At 43.3% G+C, this 20,503-nt stretch overlaps 2 protein-coding genes across 2 annotated transcripts; both read left to right on the top strand.

Annotated features, from left to right (window-relative positions):
- Nucleotides 1–10,401: 10,401 nt before the first annotated feature.
- On the top strand, nt 10,402–10,812 carry LOC308432818 (eukaryotic translation initiation factor 3 subunit I-like; the record flags this gene model as incomplete). The annotated part of the gene is made up of 1 exon (XM_080932637.1): nt 10,402–10,812. One exon carries the CDS (start codon nt 10,402–10,404, stop codon nt 10,810–10,812), a length of 411 nt encoding a protein of 136 aa, XP_080788763.1.
- Nucleotides 10,813–10,818: 6 nt separating this feature from the next.
- Nucleotides 10,819–11,379, top strand: LOC308432817 (eukaryotic translation initiation factor 3 subunit I-like; the record flags this gene model as incomplete). The annotated part of the gene is made up of 1 exon (XM_080932636.1): nt 10,819–11,379. One exon carries the CDS (start codon nt 10,819–10,821, stop codon nt 11,377–11,379), a length of 561 nt encoding a protein of 186 aa, XP_080788762.1.
- Nucleotides 11,380–20,503: the final 9,124 nt, after the last annotated feature.

A 20,503-nucleotide genomic window follows, 5' to 3' on the forward strand; every position in this document is an offset into this window, starting at 1 on the left:
CTGCCTTGGATACCCAAAGATGTTAAAGATGCCAGAGCCATGGGCTGCTGAGGGAAGCTGCTAACAGGGATTGGGACCAGCTCAGAAGAAAGAAGTTTGTGGCAGTCATCAAAGATGAAAAGGAATTGAAGATCCGAAGACCCTTTGACATCAGCCATGGAGATGCAGAGTTTAGAATTTACCCAGCGGAGTGCCTGTTTTAATTTGGGAGTACAGTTAAATGATTGGATGGATCTCAGAAAAGACTTTGAACTTTGGACTATTAACATTGTTGATAGTGCTATAGACTATGGGGACTTTGGAGTAAATGTACTTTTTTATTATGCTATGTTTAGGTATGGCTCCCATAGACTCACAGGTTTGAACAAGCTGATGGGGGCCAGGGATGGAATGTGATGGTTTGCATATGCTTGGCCCAGGGAGTGGCACTATTAGAAGGTGTGGCCTTGTTGGAGGAAGTGTGTCACTGTGGTGGTAGGCTTGGAGACAGTCCTCCTATCTCCCTGAAGATGCCCAGTCTGTTCCTGGCTTCCTTCCAATGAAGATGAACAACTCTCAGCTTCTCTTGCACCATGCCTGCCTGGATGCTGCCATGTGTTGTAAGACCCCGAGGAGTCTTAGCTCAGGAGCACAACCCACAGAACACAATTAGACGATAGACCGCTGCAATAACAAGAGGTTTTTATTCCACATACATGGGGTTGCTCATCCTCAAAGAGAGAGTCAACCACAAACTCAAAAAGCACACATCTTTTTTACTTTTTTTTTTGTGAGGGGGTGAACTACTATTTTACCATTGGTCAGCAGTATAATTTTCAGAAAGAGGAAAGGAAGGGAGGAGGAAAGGGAGGAGAAACTTTGGCAGTAAGGTTGTTGACAATTTGCATTCTCCTTGGAATTCAGTACAGGGAGGGGTAGGGGAGATTTTCCTAAAGCAGTCATTTTTGTTTTGTCTTAACTCAGCTTGGTCAGTATAGCTTGACCTGTCCACTAAAACTTTGTTTTTGCATTTTCAGAACCTTGTTTATATATTTTAAAACTTTGAGGGGTTTTGTCCTTGTTTTCTTTCTCAGAATTGGGTGATTGGGGCATGAATTAACTATGACATGCATCAGGACCCTATCTAGGGCTTTTAAGAAGGCCAGGTGGCTATCAGTCAGTATATTTTGTGGTTTGTTTGTTTGTTTGTTTGTTTTTTCTGAGAATTACTATGGGCCATTGTTTTTATTTGTCAGGCACAGGCGGGATCTCATAGCCTTGGGATGACTGGAAAGTCTCTGAGTCTGACTTTTACCATTTCTGTGTCTTTAGGGTCTCACATTCTAAGAATGGGTGTTTTGGAAAAGTTTCAATGCCCCTTAAAAACTTTGTTTTTTTACTTCACCATGCTCTCACCTTGATGATAATGGACCTGTAATCCAGCCCCAAATAAATCTTGTCATTTATAAGACTTGCCTTGGTCATAGTGTCTGTTCACAGCAATAAAATCTAACTAAGACAGTCATGATTTCAAATACTAGATACAGCCATTAAAGTAATAGTCCAAAGTTTGAAAAAATTTACCTAAGCAAAATTGTTTCTAACCAAAAATTGTATTTTACTTGAGTTACTCTGGTTTTGCTCATTAAATAAGAGCTGGAATTGTTAACATTTGAAACAAATACACAAAGTTTAACATATGTAGAAGCAAGGGATATTACTTAGATTCTTTCTGTTCAGAGTCATTCCTTAGATGCTGACTTCAACTGACATCTTTTATCAAGACTTTCAGCTTCTTGTCTCTTATACAGTACTCTGAGGTAAACAAAAGCCTAAGTCCAGTAACCTTGCCCTTCTACAGAATTCTGGTGCATGGTTCAGCCAATTCTACAATTGGCACTTGATTCATGTTGATATAAAAGTTTTCTTCATGTAACCTCGTCTCTTAATGCTCCCTACAAACTTGCACAGCTATTTTCTCCTGGCTTATGCTCCGAATCTGTACCAACTTAAGTTTCGTCACGGTCCTCTGGAGACCCTCTTCAGAAGCTCTCTAACTGCTGCTCCTAGCATCACCCTTCTTTCTGTCTTCCTTGAAGCAGTTACCAAGAGATCAACTACTCCTAACCCTAAATGCAGTTCAGGGGACTACGAGGCAGGGGCCATCCGACTGTACCCTTTCCTTGCCACTCTAGACATTGTTTGCGGACTCAGAAGGAGAGCAACAGGACTGAAGGTTTCTTTGCTTCAACTAGCCTTTCTGCCTCACCAGCTCAGTTCATCTTATTGTCCTTCAGTACCAGCTCAACTCATTCACTGCTGTGGTATTCAAAGATTTGTGCCCTCCTCCTTGAACAATACCACTTCCATGCCAACAAGTTCTAACTGGTTTGAGCTGTTGCCTACAGATATAAGCTAGATAAGAATTCAACCTCTTTGCATGTATGGGCTTCTAGTTTCCTAGTCCTCTGGGTGCTTCGATGGATCACCTTTTTCTTCCTTATTATCTTCATAATTATGTTTCTGCCCAGTCCCTTAAATATTTTACTTACAGAACTTCACCCTATACTCAAACAAAACACTCCACACAAGCTCTCCCAGTAGCTTTCACCCTATCACATCTCCCTTCGTTTGTTCCTGGTGCATTTGCAAACAGATCTTGCAGATGCTGTGGAGAAGAAACTCTAAAAGCTAAAGGGGGCTTTCATTCCTTTCACCGCAGGCCAGAAACAGTTCTTTACATTAGTCCTCCATTTTCTCCTGTTCCCTTCCTTTGATGCTCTGTAGCTCAATCCGCTAGCTCATTTCCAAGCAGCGGCTCAGGCAATAGAACCAGTCCCTGTTGCTCCCAATCTATACGCTCACTCCCCCTCACAGGCCCACTTCATATACCCCAACTTCGCTCCGCCCCCTTCTCTAACCTTCCCAGGGAAAGGCCAAATCATGTGCTTACAGACCTTGAATAATTATTTTCCAAGACTCCTCAGGAACACATGATGACAACTGCCTGCTCCCTCACGGTAACAAAGACTCAACCAAACCAAACCAAACAAACAAACAAAAACCACCCCTGCCCTGCATTTTTTTATATCCTGTCACGTCACAGTTAGGAATGATAGTTTCCCGGCTAAAGAACTACACTTTACAGCTTCCTTTGTGGACTGAGGAAGTCATTTTCACCTCATAAGTGCTACATTCCATCTTCTTCTGTGGGTGCCTGTCCCAGAAGGAGAAGCCACACATATCCACACACTCCACACACGGGTGACGAAATGCTCCCTTCACAGTGAAACATTCCCGCTTAAGGTCAGATGAAGCCTCTCTTTCTTTCCACCTTCCATCTCTCTCTAGGTGCTTAAATTACCAAACAGTGGTGATGCTGGCAGACATTTATGTGTTGGACATAATCAGATTTTATTTCTGCAGAGAAGTGTGGGAAGGTTCCAGTGCTGTGGGAATATGTATGTATTCTATACCTTGTGGACTTAGTTTAGGTTTTAGCACCTAATGGGCACAGGCCATGTTGTGTCTAACCGCCAAATGACTTCTAAACAGACCAAAAACCATCAGCCAACTTCCAGCTGAGAACTCTTCCAAACACAACCCTTAAACACACAGCTTCTGTCAAATGAAAATGTGTGCTTACCTAAGATGTTCACGATGGTGTGCCTTGCCCTTTGTGGTTTTTTCACTGACCATTTTTATTTGTTTGTTCTCAAGGAGCCTTAAGGTAAGAGAACTCCTTCTGATGCAGAGAGAGGCACAGGTACCTACAAAACCAGTTTTCCATTTACAGGGATTCGGCCTTGTCCTGGGAGAGCTGCATACCTGCAGATCTGGCGTCTCATCTCTTTTGCGGCCCTCACAGCTGCTGACCCTTTGTCCTTATCTCCTGCTGACCTGACCACATTCCTGGGATAGTTTACTTCCGGTGTGTACCCTCTTCCTCAGGCAAGGACTTTTTCCCTGGGGAGAGCAAAGCCTTAAGGGCTGAGGAAATCCGGCCCTGAACTCTGCATCTTCCCTGACAAGGACAAGCATTATAGGACAAAGTATGGCAGGGGAAGCAGGTATCTGACCCCCTGATGACTAGTTTTCTCATGTATGAAATGCTCAGGTATTAAAATGCTTACTGCTAGTAACTGCCAGTGAGTAGTGGGGATAAAGAATGAAGCATTCTAACTGGGGGAGCTGCAGAGCCCATTTCTCCTTTCAGAAACCATGGCATCCTCAAATGGATAGAGAAGTTTTAGAAGGCTGGTGAAGCAGGCAAGAGATGGCAGGGCCTTGGAATTATAAGCCATTGTACCGGGACCTAATGAGAAAGTTGGCTGAACAGCTTTTGTTTTTATTTTTTTAGAATAGTTTTTATTGATTCTCAAACCATTTCATACATACACACACACATCATACATACATACATCATACATACACATCATACACGCATACATACATACATGCATGCATACATACACATCATACATGCATACATACATACATACATACATACATACATACATACATGCACATATACACATATATAGTCCATCTTGAATATGGCTACACTTTTTTCAGGTGTGAAAATACCAGAAGGGAGGAAAAGAACAATTTACCAGACTATCCTTACTTTGTCCGGATTGTCTGATGCTTTAGACACAGCTGTTGCCTTTATCCACCCCCCATTGCCATCCAAACCCTTCTAATAGAAGCATATCATGGCTGTAAAGGATTGTCTCCAGGATCCTTCCTGTGGGGTATGAGGTCAGTGTTAGACTTTCTAGTCCAGCTCAGCCACACACAGTATGCCAATGAGCTCATCTTGCTCTGCTCAGAACAAGAGGGTATCGATGCTACTTCATTCACAGGATAACAAATTCACTCATAAACGAATGGGGACACCCTTCACACATACTGTTAGAGGGTGAAGATGGATAGGCAACAAAATGAAATCCTTCCCTTTGTTTTCTGACAATAACCCAGGTGGTGTGGCAGACATTAAGTAGTACAAACGAGAAAAATAAAGAAAGCCAGGCTTTATTGAGGACTGAGATTCAGGGAGCAATGTATCAGTTGACGTACCGAGCTCTTAAAAGCCTCCATAATTAGTGGAACCTCTGTGTAGAGTCTGAAATGAGAGTGAAGAGTCTCCTGGGCTGAGAGACCCGTGAAATAACGAGGGAAGTTTAATGCAGCACTTGTGGTACACTGGATGCTGTGTCCATGTTGTTTATATAACCCAGAAGGTAGCCTGTGTTATTGCAGAAAACACTACGTGTGTTAAAAGTAAGTTTGGGGGGCAAGGAAAGAGGTGATCATTTCAGCTTATATGTCTGGACATGGCAGACTTACTTTTGATTAAGACGGTAGGCTGACAGGGGTACTCTTGGTTTTTATTCCAAGGAAGGCGGTGACCATTTCCATTCCCCATGGGCTAGGGTCCTCACAGGCTTTAATTGGCTGCCCCAAGGAGAAAAGGGCAAGTGTGCCAAGCCATCAGTTTTTAAGAATGGAGAGCAGTGGGCCTTTGGGGATACAAAAGTTTTACTAGGTGGGGAAGATGAAAACATTTTCCAGTATCACAAAGTTGGAAAGACTAAAAGATTTTAATTCCTTGTCCTAAACATGAATTTTATAGTCCTTGATAAGCAAAGACTCATAGATGACGTTTCCTATATGGGTCCATGGGAATAACTGAAAAAGAGGTGGCTCAGATGGTTTGGTACTTTGGTATTTTGTTGCAATTTATAGGTAAAAGTACCTCTGTGGGAGAGATATGTTTCAATCCAGCACAAAAGATGCTGGAGTGGGGGGAGACTGTTCTCCAGCAGTTCTCAGCTTCAAGTTCCCAACTCTGAAGTTGCCATGTGCATTGAACTATTTCCCATCATCAACCATAATAACGCTGAGAAGGACATTAATCATGATGTTTATAGATTTGTAAATGCATTTCTTCCAAAGGCCTCGGGTGTTTAATGGACATGACCTAATTTCCCCCTCACAAGTCTAGCCTCATTTAATAGATGAGAAAACCGAGGCAGAAAGAAGCTGAGTAACTTCTTCATGGTCAGTACCTAGGGAACTGATCCAGATGCCAAGCCTCTGCTCTGTCTCTCGAGACTGAAGGTGACGTGCGTGTATCCCATGGCATGGGATGCTTCTGTGTCTACCCCTCACCTATTGCATAGACAGTGATCAGGACATGGCTATTTTATGTTCCTGAGGAAGGAATTTATTTAATATTGCTAAAATATTAACTATATAGCATGTTTCTTTGAGAAACACATTCTGCTTATATGTCAAGATGGCATAAATAAATATAAACTTGGGTTGGCAAGGGAGGCATAGTTTGGAAAATCTTTTTCTCAGTAAAAGCCAGTCAACAGGAGCCCCTACCAAAGGAGGGCATCTGAGTTGATCATCTTTTCTTATGCTTGGCATCGGACATACTTGAGTGTTGTTTACTCTTGACAATAAACTGTTACAGGGAGAATCTTCAACAATACTCTATAAATTAGAAAATAAGTTATTCAAAATTTAGGGTATTCATCTAAGGCTGCAGAACTAATAAATGGCAAAGCTGAGATTTAACCCCCCCTTGCCCGCCCCCTATCGTTGTGTTTACTGAATCTCCAGGTCTTCCAAGAAGCCAGACAACCCAGATCACACATCCCATCCCATCCTGTGATCTGATGATCCGGGATGAGGGGTAAGTCATCGTCCTGCAGAAAATATTAGCAAAATTTAATAATAAAATCATCATGCAAAATGTGAATATTTAATTGTTGCTATTATCAACCTTCCTAGTAAAAATGTTTAATAGGTTTAAAAGTTATACAACTAAAATTTGGAATTTTGTCTTGATTTTAATGATCTAATTTATCACTTTGTTCAGTAGCCTTCGTAATGATCAGCTTTCTGTACTGACATTTTAGAGAATCCTTTTTTCTATTTCTTATTTTGTGTGTATGGATATTTGACATAGATAGGTCTGTGCATGATGTTCGTGCTGGTACCCCTGGTGGGGCTCAGATTCCCTGGAAGTGGAATTATAGACAGTTGGGAGCTGCCACTTAGGCACTGGGAATTGAACCCAAGTCCTCCTGAAGGAATAGCAAACGCTTTTAACACTGAACCATCTCTTCAGCCCCCGGGAGCATAGAGTTGCCTCCGAGACCTGAGGAAGTTCTGAAATTTACACACTATGGCATTACATCCTTCTCAGGAGGAGCCATGTACTGAACTGCTTTGAACACTACATATACTTGGACTATTTCCATCATTCAAACTGATCACATGATGTAGAAACAAGACACTTATGTCACTGGGCATGGCGGAACACACCTTAAGTTCCAGCACACAGAAGGCAGATGCAGGTGGATCCATGTGAATTCAGGCCAGCCTGATCTACAGAGCAAATTCTAGACCATTCAAAGTTACTTGGTTAAGAGTCTGTCCCAGGAAGACAACAGCAAAAAGGTGAATTGTATGTATATAATCTAATAACTCAAGCAACTGCGTGTGTGTGTGCACAGGAACACATACACCACAGTGCTATGGGAAAAGATACACCCCAAATAGTAGACAAATAGAATGGAATCATAAAAATAAAAACGCTCAGCTACTGGATATGATGGTAAACACCTGTAATTTCAGCATTCAGGTAACCAAAGCAGGAAGATTATACATTTGAGTTAATTCTGGGCTACACAGTGAGATTCTGTTTCAAAACAAGCAAGCAAGCAAATAAACAAACAAAATATAACAAAAGTTTTTAACTATCTCACATGAATGCAGGTTAGAGAAAAATAAATAAATATGAAATAAAAACATGTCAACCAGGCATGGTGGTACCTCCCTAGTTCCATCACTGTAGAGGCAGTGACGGGGAAATCTTACGTCAGATTTTCCTATGTACTGAGTTTGAAGCCAGCCTGGGCTATATCACAGCAGCTTCTCCAACCAGAGAAATCAAATTAGAATAGCAGGAAGATAGCACGCATCTCCAAACAGGTGAGCATCTGCAGAAATAATTCCCAGATAAAAAAAGGAAGTCCCAAGATATATATAGGTGTAGCTAAGATCTTGGAGGCTCTGCTCTGTCCTCCAAATTCCTTAGGACTTTTGCATTTCTCTGTCGCAAAATAGGAAAGTTTCTGCTTTAAATCATTTTCTCTGTATCTTCTTAGCGACTGGGCGGGCAGTGCCTTACTCTTTTATGCTGCAGTTGTCTCGGTGTTCAATAAAAGTTGTTTTAACAAGTTAATGACTAGACATACCAAGCTACTTAGCTATGTGGAATTAAGATCAAATCAATTCCTGCCTAGAGTTGGTGTGCTTAGAGCAACCCTGTGAGAGATGGATACTTCTTCACCGGGAACCACTGCCCAGGTACCAGTGTAAGTCACTGCCTAGTCTGCTGTAGGATAGTCTCCTTAGCTGTAGAGGACCCAGCTTTGAAAAACTGTCAGGCTCTACTCTTCTCCCTCGCCTGCTTCAACTCTAAATTTTCCCATGCCTCCTTCCTGTTCTTGTTCTATCCGTCTGCCCATAAAACCTACCTTCAAAAGGGCCATAAAGGTCATTTATTACAGCTTCCCATTCAATAACTGGATACATTGTAGTCAGGGAAGCATTAAGCTACAGGCTTAGTTTAGAACTGACTGGACTGAGAGTACTCTTGAGAAAAGCATTTATCATGAATCAAATCATAAAGCATAAGTATGCTCAGTAAGTAAGTTAGTACGTATGGAAATGACCCTGAACCTATAAAGACAGACTGAAAATATAGGTATCCTCAAAAGGTGAGTGTGCCAGAATTTGCTGATAGTATTAGAGTTGGACAAGAATGATAAAGCCCTAACTTCACACAGTCTTGACACTCTATCTCTAAGACTCTGTAGGTGCTGTGAAATTTTATTTACTTTTTCAATCAAAAAATAGTTTATTTGTCCATATATGGGTGTTTGGCTGTATGTAGGTGTGTGCAGTCTGTGTGTGCAGTACCTATGGAAGCCAGAGGAGGATGGGATCCCATAGAAAGGGAGTTAACATGCTAAAGAGCTGTACTACGGGTGCTAGGAATTGAATCCAGGCCCCCCTGAAAGAGCAACGGGTGCTATTAACTGCTGAGCCCTATTTTAACCCCGCTTTAAAAAATTAGCAGGGTTAGTGGTGGTGCATGCCTTTAATCTCAGCACTTGGAAAAAAGCAGAGGCAGGAGGATCTCTGTGCGTTTTGGCCAGCTTAGTCCATAGAATGAGTTCCAGGACAGCCAGGGCTATCCAGTGAAAATAAAGAAACAAACAAAAACAGCCCATCAAAAAAGAAAAGAACCAAAAGAGTCAGGTGTTGATAGTGTACTCCTCTAATCCCAACACTCAGTAGACAAGGTCAGACAGATCTCCAAGCTGGAAACAAGTCTGGTCTACAGAGTGCATTCTACAACAGTCAGGGCTATACAGAGGAACCCAACCTCTTTAAATAAATAAATAAACAAACATTACACTACATCTAGTTGGGTGTGTATGTGTAATGGCATTCATGTGGAGGTCGGGGACAACCCATTGAAGTCCATTCTCTCCTCTTACCATGTGGATCCTAGGAACTTAATTCAGGTTATCAGACTTGGCAGCAAATACTGAACCTTTTCTCTAACCCCTGAAAGCTTATTCTTCCATGATTGATAATGCATTCAATCATCTGATGCATCCAGTACACTGAAGTTATGTTTCTCAGTGAGAACAAGTAAAGGCTGTCTAGAGTGTGTGTAAGGCGGTGTGTGTGTGTGTGTGTGTGTGTGTGTGTGTTGACTTTGTAAGTTTAGTCCATTTGTGTCTGATCTTTTCTTGGTGTATTGATCATTCAGGATATGAGATGCCAATGTGGGGAAAATTTGATGATTATATGCAAGTGATGTCTCTCTGGCATAATTTTGAGATTCTCAGTCATCTTGCCTTGCTTTTTTACGACTGCCTCCTAATAACATTTAACACCAAGTTCTTTTAGCTCCTGCTAGAAAGAGAGCAAACTTGGGATCTGTAAGGTTACTCTTTGGGTCTCTCTCTGTCAAATAAGGAAAAGTATTTACAAATGTTAGGCATGGAAATCAGTCTTTGATTTATTTTTTATTGTCAGTATTTCACATTATTTTGTTTCTTGTGTGTGGTAGTCAAAGGACAACTTGTGGGAGTTGGCTCCATGACATGGGCTCTGAGGGATCAACGTTAGGACTTCAGGCTTGGTGGCAGGAAGGCCACCTGAGCCCTTCTCATTCTTTTGTTTTTTGATGTTAATTAGACCCAGAGACCTGTGACCCTTAGGTGCTGGCTCTACCTGGAGCGACATAATGGAGCCACCCTTTTAGTCCCAACTGACACCTTTAGAAACACTGAAACTGGCCTCTTTCCTCGTGTCACCGCCAGGATGAAGCCCATCCTGCTGCAGGGCCATGAGCCGTCCATCACGCAAATCAAGTACAACCGCGAAGGAGACCTCCTCTTCACTGTGGCCAAAGACCCTATCGTCAATGTGTGGTACTCTGTCAATGGCGAGAGGCTGGGTACTTACATGGGCCACACTGGAGCTGTGTGGTGTGTGGATGCTGACTGGGACACCAAGCATGTCCTTACTGGCTCAGCTGACAACAGCTGTCATCTTTGGGACTGTGAAACAGGGAAGCAGCTGGCTCTACTCAAGACCAGCTCAGCCGTCCGGACCTGTGGCTTTGACTTTGGGGGCAACATCATCATGTTCTCCACGGACAAGCAGATGGGGTATCAGTGTTTTGTGAGCTTCTTCGATCTTCGAGATCCAAGTCAGATTGACAGCAACTAGCCCTACATGAAGATCCCCTGTAATGATTCCAAGATCACCAGTGCCGTTTGGGGTCGCCTGGGGGAGTGCATCATCGCAGGCCACGAGAGCGGAGAACTCAACCAGTATAGCGCCAAGTCTGGAGAGGTGTTGGTGAATGTTAAGGAGCACTCCCGGCAGATCAATGACATCCAGTTGTCTAGAGACATGACCATGTTTGTCACTGCCTCCAAGCACAACACAGCTAAGCTCTTCAATTCTACAAGTCTTGAACATCAGAAGACTTTCCGAACAGAACGTCCCATCAACTCGGCTGCTCTCTCTCCCAATTATGACCACGTGGTGCTGGGAGGTGGTCAGGAAGCCATGGATGTAACCACAACCTCCACCAGGATTGGCAAGTTTGAGGCCAGGTTCTTCCATTTGGCTTTTGAGGAAGAGTTTGGGAGAGTCAAGGGCCGCTTTGGACCTATCAACAGCGTTGCCTTCCATCCTCATGGCAAGAGCTACAGCAGCGGTGGTGAAGACGGCTATGTCCGCATCCACTACTTCGACCCACAGTACTTTGAGTTCGAGTTTGAGGCCTAAGGAGCTGGATCTCCATCCACAACGGGGAAGCTGCTCACAGAAGGTTTTAGACTCTGAGAAATAAATTAGTTTGTTAAAAAAAAAAAAAAGAAAAAGAAACACTGAAACTTGTCTCTATTCCTTAATCTACCCTCATTCTGTTCTTTGGATGATGGTGAGAAAACTTGAACTCTGGTGTAATTAAGCCAGTATTCAAAACCTAAAATGTCAAGTAAAACTGAAATGAAATAACTATAGGGCAGCAAGCACTAACAGAGTTTTGCTTTTCTTCCATAATCACGACAAAGCAAGAAAAGGGTAGACTCTTTGACCATCGCCCCATCAAAAAACTGGCAGGAGGCAAGATCCCGGTAAACCAGGATCTCCAGGGAGCCTCGGCTGTAAACCAGCAGCAATTACCTTTTTTTTTTTTACCGGACTGGAGGCTGACTGCCTCCCGAGCCTCATGCTAGGTGTGGAAGAACTGGTATTATTATCGCTATTTAAGTGCAGTCTGTCAGATTCTGCACTAAGAAAGAAAATAACCAGTGGGACTTGTCAGTCAAGAGCCCAACTACGAGGTTTCCCAGGTCACGCGCACTCATAGCAGTGAGTAAGGCAACAGCAGCAGCAGCATTGTGGCAAGAGAGACTAGTTGGAGGCTACCCTCAAGTACGGGAGGTGAGGGGTGTTCCTGTTTCAAAACTCAAAACGCAAAGCAAAACAAGTCTATGGTCTTAAAGCTTAAGGCACACCAGCGTGAGCACGCTGTTTTGTACGTGTGCATGCATATTCCAGGGTGCATGTATGGAGGACAAGACAGCAACCTGCAGGAGTTTTTCTGCCCGTGGAGCCCGGGCACTGACTGCAGGTCTTTAAGGAAGGCATTCTGGCAAGTCAGTCTCTTCTATTTGAATTTTCTTAGCAGCCGAGATGCTAAAGAGTTTGAGATCTGTGAGGCTCTCTCAGGGCTGTGAAGCATTTGTGGCTGTGGCTCCTAGAGTGATGGTATTTGGCACTAGCTTACTGTCACTCCCAGCCCATCTTCCCCAGCTCTGTGTCTCAGCATGCTGTCTGGATTACTCTGTGAGAACGCTCCTCACCCAGGCTGAAAGATCAGTGTTCGTGTCCTTCATCTGTCTCTTCTGATAACCCACTGATTTTACCTGGGAGAGTTCTCATGGCCGAGTCTCCAGTTCTATTGCCAAAACCATACATAAATCATTTCACCAGACCTCCAAGCCGGGGGAAAAAAATAATCAAAACAAAAATTCAAAGAGGCATTAATAATTTTACCTTGGAGCAAGAACCTGAGACTTAATTTTTTTTTTTAAATCTATACATTTACGTATTCGGTTATACTCCTAACTAGTATGAACACCTTTGTGATTCCAAACACATTTTAAAGGGCTTTAGGAGCGGGGTGTGTTCGGAGAGGAGTGTTTGATGTGATGGAACGAGGGTGGGGCTGAAGCATTTGGGAATAAATACATTTTCACACGCGACATAATCCAGAACCAAACTCTTTCCCCACGGGGCTGAAGTGGCAGGACTGGCTTCTATAAATAGACAGGCGAGCTCGGTCTGGATTCTTGTGCAATATCATCTGACAGACTGGCCGGATAAAACGTGCTGGGAGCGAACTGAGCAGGGGCGAGGAGAAGAAAGAGAGGAAAGTGCCTAGCGAGTCAGAAGACCTCTCCGCGGGAGGCGCTTGCCGCTGGGCTGCCTTGCCCAGGTTTCACCGTGTGGGCTTGCAGAAGAGCCAGCAGGCCTCTTTGGACCTCTCCCTTTCGCGCGCGTCACAGGTGCTATTTACAGAGATGCCCCAGGGGTTCAGCTCCGCGGGGCGCTTTTTGATGTGCTTTGCGAAGGCCAGACGATTTCTAAGACAGTCAACAGCTGCCACCAGTTTTTAAAGGGAAGTGCTAAAACGGCAAGAGAATCACACAGACTCCGGGAAGTAAAGGGCTTTTCATCAAACCTTGCTCTGGCTCCTGGCTGGGAGCTATCTCAATGGCTTCTTAGCAGCTGTGGTGCTTTGTATATACTCGGCCCAGGGAGTGCAGGATTAGAAGATGTGGCCTTGTTGGAGTGAGTGTGTCACTGTGGACATGCCCGTAAGACCCTCACCCTAGCTATGTGGAAGTCAGTATTGTGCTAGCAGCCTTCAGATGAAGATGTAGAGCTCTCAGCTCTTCCTGCCCCATGCCTGTCTGGAAGCCGCCGTACTCTTGCCTTGATAATGGGCTGAACCTCTGAACCTGTAAGCCAGACCTAATTAAATGTTGCTCTTATAAGAGTTGTCTTGGTCATGGTGTCTGTTCACAGCAATAAAACCCTAAGACACCAGACTTTCACGAGCCCAGTGACCAAAGGTTGAGAGGCCTTGAGTGACATCCTTTGGGCTGTGCCTCAGTCATTGCTTGGTTCCTCTTCTCTGCAATTAGAGCTTGTGGGGACTCTGCGATTAGGCCACAAGCTTGTGTTTGCTTCCGTGGTCAAATGAGTTGCTGAGGTATGGAGAAATTTCTAGAAGCCTTATGCAAACATGTGTTCATTAATGAGTACCTGCTTCATCAAAAGCACGCGGATTCTATTTAGAATGAGTAAGGAACTAAGAAAACAAGACCCGATAAATATCTATTGGGCGACTAGTGTACGTGGTGTTTAAAAGCAAGCACTTTTAACCTCGGTGGGGTTCAAGCTAAGCGCAGCTTAATGACCTTTGTCAAGTTCAAGCTAAGTAAGAACATTTAGTTTCTAGTCTAATCACGGAATATGCAATCCATTTAACTTCTCTGAATCTTTTTCCTTTCTCATCCATAAAACGAGATAATTATACATGCCTTGTCCTCAAAGTTGTCAGTAGGATCAAATGAGATAATGTCATAAAAGCCCTTTATAAATTAGAACATACTATATAAATGCAAACTATTATTATGCTTAATTCTAGTGACTACTGAATAATAAGCTGGTAGAACCAATAATCCTATTGTCCCCGACCAGTTCCACCCACTCTACCTTCTAGGCACCTCCACCTACTTCTGTCTATGATTTAGAGAAAGATGGGGAAGAGAACTCCACAGATGTTTTCCTAGTTAAGTTTCCCATCACAGATCATTGAAGACATAGCTAAAAGAAAAGAATGTGTAGTTGGGGTGCCTACTCTTTTTGTCACCTCCTAATCTTTTTCTTAATTTTATTATTATTTTTTTATTATTTTCCTTTATCCCAGTGTTCTGCATCCGAATTTATTGTTGTACCACACTATGGAAATACATTAGCAGGTTCTTTCAGTTCTAAAATTCTACAATTGTTTATGTTTATTGCTGGGCTTTGAACACATGTGGGCCAAGCACTCCACCGCTGCCCAGACAATTCTGCCTCCCCTCCTGCTCCCAAAAATGTCCTCAGCCTTGTGGTGATGTATATGATCTGTGCTGAGAAGGGACCGGAGACAAAAGGCAAAGTCACAAACACGGTGCTCTCAGAGAGCAGCTTCTGGGCTTCTCTGAGACCCTCCTTTTATCTCTGCTCTGGCTGGTCCAGAGATCCTCTAAGAAAGAAGTGAAAGCTAGTTTGGGAGGCTGAAGGAAATTTGAACTTACCTTATAATAAATTATAATAAATATAAAATAAATAAATAATATATATACTGCAGAGCTAATTATATATATATATATATATATATATATATATATATATATATATTATATATACACACACACATACAGCAATTCTGGTCCAAGTTCATTAGTTTAAGTCTCAGTCTCTTCACCTTTAAAATGGAACTTTATCTATTTTATAGGCTGTTGTAAGACATAAAAGAAACTTCTCTGGCATCATTATTTATAATGCAACAGATGTTGCTTCTAATTAAGGGCAGAACAGGTAATGGAGATTAATCCAGATTGAACGCCAGAGATAAAATCACAGTCACCCAAAGTCTAGAATTAGAACAGTTACCTGTCTTTCCTCACCCAGAGCAAGTTCTGCTATAGCTCACAGCAATTTTCCCTAAGACTTTATACTGAGTTAGTGTTTGTTTTATCTATCACATTTATTTATTTTGTATATTTGTGTGTTGTGGACATACATATGCCACAGTAAATACATGGAGGTCAAAGGAAAACTTGGAGAAGTTGGTTCTTTCCAGTCCCAGTACCAGGGATTGAACGCAGGTTGCTAGGCTTGGTCGCAAGCACCTCTATCTGCTAAGCCATCTCAATAGTCCTTGAGTTAGTTCATAAATACCACAGTTCTCAGATGACTTAGCATTGCATCCTTTAAAATAGCTTAGATGTCCATCACACAACTCCCAATATGTTTAGGGAACTCTTAACAGGAACCCGGAATTTAGAGTGGCTTTCTGCATCCGAGTCCAAAGCACAATTAACCAGTTCCCTCAGTGCATACCAGGTTGATTTCACCCTGCTGATAGAGACAGGAATAACACAGGCCAGCAGCAGGTGTTCCTACTGGCTGGAGATTTGAAGAGGATTAGCCAGGACAAGTCAGCTCACCACTCAGTGTAATTGCTTTTGGTGGTTTTGGGCTGCCTAGCTGAGTTCCTGTAGCACACTTGCCTCCCCACTCACATCTGCTTAACTTCACACATTCTCAACCTTTCCTGCTGATTCCCAAATCTCTATCCCCAATCTAGGGGTTTCTCCTAAGTCTAAGTTATTATCTGTGGTCTTCTGAGGTCATTTGGAGGTCCCACTGGGACCCCAAACTCACCAGCTACCAGGCTGATGTCCTCACCCATATATCCACACACTGGCTTCTACCCTGTGTTTGGTGCCTTCCACCCAGAGATCTCTATCTTAGTAAATAAAGCATCCTCCACCCATTCGTTTTAACAGCAGGTGGTTTTTGACATCTTCCTCCCACAGCTGCCCTCTCAGCAAGCCCAAGCCTTTCTACCTGCTAAGCGTCTCTGGAATCCACCTGCTCTCCACCCCTGCTTCTATTAGCTCAACTTCAGGCTGTGGTTATCTTTTGCCCGAATTATTGCAAGAGCCTCCGGACTGGTTGTCTTTTACTCAGCCCCAGCACCAATCTATGGTCCACAACACAAATGGTTCTGATGTAAAGTCTAACCAGGTCATTGTTCCCTGTAAAAAGAAATGTTTCGTTTCCAAGAGTTCAGAGAAGAAAATGCAAAGTCTCCTAAGCCTCCTGGGTTCTCAGCATCACCTTTCATTATTCCCCCCCGCCCCCCTTTTTTTTCACCGATGTTCTGATTCAACCTTGGGTACATGTTAAGGTCACTTGGAAAGTATTCAGACAGTCCTCAAGGCTGGGCTCTGTTGAAGATAAGTAAAACCCTCTGCACATGTCGCTGGCTTTACTGAAATACTTTCTCACGGTTTCTCTTCCTGTTACTTAGATGTCACACTGTCCTTCATCCCTCGACTGGGGCATTATGTTGTCCTCACTCTCCCAATCTTGGTGCTTTGTCCAGAAACGAATTTAAACATCCTCAAGTGAAAAAAAATTCCCCACAATTGGGTTTTGAAATGTGTCTGGTTGTGAGCCTAGCCTTTAACGGCTGAGCCATCTCTCCAGCCCTTGAAATGTGTCTGAAGAGAGCGAAGGACAGGGTCTCACCATTTAATGTGGATGAATCATAGAACCAGAGCCAGAGTACGTGGGCAGCTTCTTGGCTTGTGCCTCTCTTCCTCCAGGGCACCAGAATCTGAGAATAAAATTTAGAACATGGCTATGCTGTGCCTGTATGGGGAGGAAAGAATTAATTGCCTTCAAATGAATGGTAGCCATCAAAGAGGGTAGGGAGTCAGAGTGTCCTTCACTTTTTTGTCTACAGGACTTAGACTCAGCAACACTCTACTGTGGATTTGTGGATTCGGTGGTGACAATGACAGATCAGACCCAGGAGAATAATAAGCTGAAGTCAGCATGCAAAGGCCCAAGAAAAAAATGTCAGAGAGTGAAAACTGCTGATGACCAAGAGTGAGGACTTCAGATTGGGCTTTTCTGGAAGGCTCCTTGTTTATGTGGACTAGGAAAGGCGGGGTCAGCCATGCCACAATCTGAAAGAAGAGAATTCCCTACTCAAATAACCGCTGCTACAAAGGCCTACACAGAGGGATCCCAGGGGGAAGACACCCAAGGCAAAAACAGTGCAAACACTGAACAGCAGGAAGATGCAGAGAGGAAGGCAGACTAAGGACTCAGGTGAGCAAAGACTGGATCACGTGAAACTCATGGTCCACAATTTATTATTTGACTTTTGGTATGAAGGCAGCAGGGTTTAACTGGCAGGGAAGGGATCTGGTTTATGCATAGTCTGTTCATTTATAAATGGTATCTTAATTCTGTTATTGTGATGAACTAGAGAAGGAAAATGGGGCCTCTTGAAGAAATAAACAAGTGGTTGCTTGGCCTGACTTAATTTGGATTGATCGAATCTTATGTTAAATGTGTTTTCCAAGAGTCCACTCCCAAAGTTTCAGAGTCTGAAGAGTTGGCTCCCATGGCTGGTGTTGAGGAAATCCAAAAGAAGTAAGGAGTAAACCACTAATTATGGAGGAGAGAGTGTGTGTGTGTGTTTATCCTTTCCCCTAAAAACCAGGAAACTAAAGAAATATACTCATTGGAATCCCTCTCTGATGACATGGTAAATTCTGCTCCTTTCCCCAAGGCACCTGCAGTCCCTTTCGTAGTGTTCTTCCAAAGGAGTAACAAGTTAACCCCTTTCTAGTTTCCTGAAGTGATTATCCAAAACTTTGGGTCCTGTCCGATTTTTCTATCCTGGTTGTTGGCTTTGTTTTCCTTCTCTGCCTCTCCACGGAGCCCTGGAGATAGCAATTGTTTGCCTAGCTCTACAATTCTACCAGCCTTTGGATTGTCCCTCTGTGACTTCTGTCCTCTACCTCACTCATTTCTACCACATTTCGCCTGGACAATATTCTGAGTGACAGAGGAGGGATTTAACTACAGTAGCCCATAGCTATTCCTCTGCTTCCCAGGCAACTACTACCCAGCTCCCCAAACCCGGGGCAATGACAGAATGTGCCTGGTCCAGCCTGGCTTCTATAAATAACCCATCATAAAGTTACCAAAGGAAATTTTGATGACTCAGAGCACAGAGCCAGGCTTTCCTGTCTCTTGCTTCAGTGCCGGTTGCCATGACATTGTGTTGAAAGTCACATATACGAGTGGTTTGCATTGAGTGAGAACATGTTATGGACCTGGCTCCATACAAGGATCCCAGTAACCCCAGAGGTTTATAATCTTTTTACAGTACAGGGTTTGTCATCATTTTTATTGTCTAGGCTCTGTGGAGTTGAGTTTCCCATTTGATGAAAGTAATAGAGATGAGCTTCTAGCTGAGTTGGCCTGGCTCCAAAGCCTCTAGGGACTTAACTACAGCTTGCTTATCCTGGATTTAGCTGTCACATCTCTCCTTCTATGAGTTCATTGCCTGATATAATTCTTTCAAGATCATAATTGCAAAAGATTATCCACTGTGAACTTAATGGTAGCTACTACTGACTGTCAACATGACAGAATCTGGAATCACCTCGCAGCCAGGACTCTGGGTATGCCTTTCAGGGATTATCTAGATTAGATAATTGAAGTGGGGAGAGCCACTTTAACTCCAGGTGACATCATGGCATCAGCTAGGGGCCTGGACTGAAGGACAAAGAGAAAGTAACCTGAGCACAAGTTCTCGTCACACGTTCCTTCTTGACTCAAGATGCAATTTGACTCCTCAAGCTTCTGCTGATGACTTCCGCACTATGGCAGTCCTATGTACCTTCAAACAGTGAGCCAAAATAGTCCATTCTCCTTTAAGTCACTTTGATCAGAGGATTTTATAACAGCATTAGGGACAGTAACTAATATGAACTTGATTATCCATGCTGAGATAGTCTTCTTCTGAGAATATGTGGCAGAAGGAGGGTCTAGTTGATGACAGACCCAAAGTGCTGGGTTTCAATTCAAGCAATCTTATTTCCTCTTCTCAATGAATAGACGTCTAAATATCACATGTGGAATTGTTAATTTTGGAGTTGTATGGACTGCTCCCAATATTTAACTATTATATTTAACTATTTAACTTAAAAAATGCACTTGTTTTCCCATCAGGAAATAAGAAAGACGTTAAGGTTACAGGGGGGAAATGGAGGCATTTCGTGGCCCCCGCAGACAGAGAACATCTGTGGAAGCTGCGTCAGAGGGGATCCAGTGCGCCTGTCAGAGCGTTAGGATTTGAGCTTCAGCCTTTAGAACTCAGGATCTTGAAACACATAAGTGATTCCTGTCCTTTGGACTGTAAGCTTTATGTAGGAATCTTGGAAACAGTTGACACAAGACTGAATTAATTGGAACAGGACTGAATTAAAACCGGCTTTTGGGGATTATGGACCACTCCAAAGTGTGTGGGTTGCTAGAAACCCTCCTAGCTTTGCTTTCATTGAATTTGAGGATCCCCAAGGTGCTGGGGGCTTTTTGTTTGTTTTCTCTCTCTCTCTCTCTCTCTCTGTGTGTGTGTGTGTGTGTGTGTACATTTGTGGAGGTCAGAGGACAACCCATGTGGGATGCTGGAATACAACTCAGGTTGGCAGAGTTGGCAGCAAGTACCTTTACCTGCTAAGCCATCTTGCTAACCCTTTAATGTCATATTTAAACTGTTTTAATAATATTCACAATTTAAAATTTTGAAGTTTTAAAAATATACATAGATCTTGTCTATTGTGTTTTATAAAAATAGAGAGAGAGAAGGAATATGTTTGGTGAATGTGTAATCAGGTGTGGGGGAAGGGGTGCCTCTGCAGGCCCATACTGACACAGCTCTTCCTCCTGAGGGACCAGCCACATGATGGTATAGTATAGAGTTTATTCAGGGCACGGGGAGGGAAGCTGAAGGGGTAGAGACAGAGAAAGGCAGAGAGAGAGAGAGAGAAAGAGAGAGAGGGGGGGGAACACAGAGAGAGAAACAGAGAAAGAGAAACAGAGAATAGGAAAGTAGAGGCTGCCCATGAGCCCTTAGAGGGGGGGGGAGGGGAATGGGAAGAGAGGGGAGGCAGGAGCAAGAGCTTTGCTGAGATCTGAGAATGGGGGGTAGGGGAAGTGAGAAGTCCTGGCCTACCTCCCTCTTGGGGTGATTACC

This window comes from Micromys minutus, assembly GCF_963924665.1.
Source record: "Micromys minutus genome assembly, chromosome: 18".
NCBI lineage: Eukaryota > Metazoa > Chordata > Mammalia > Rodentia > Muridae > Micromys > Micromys minutus.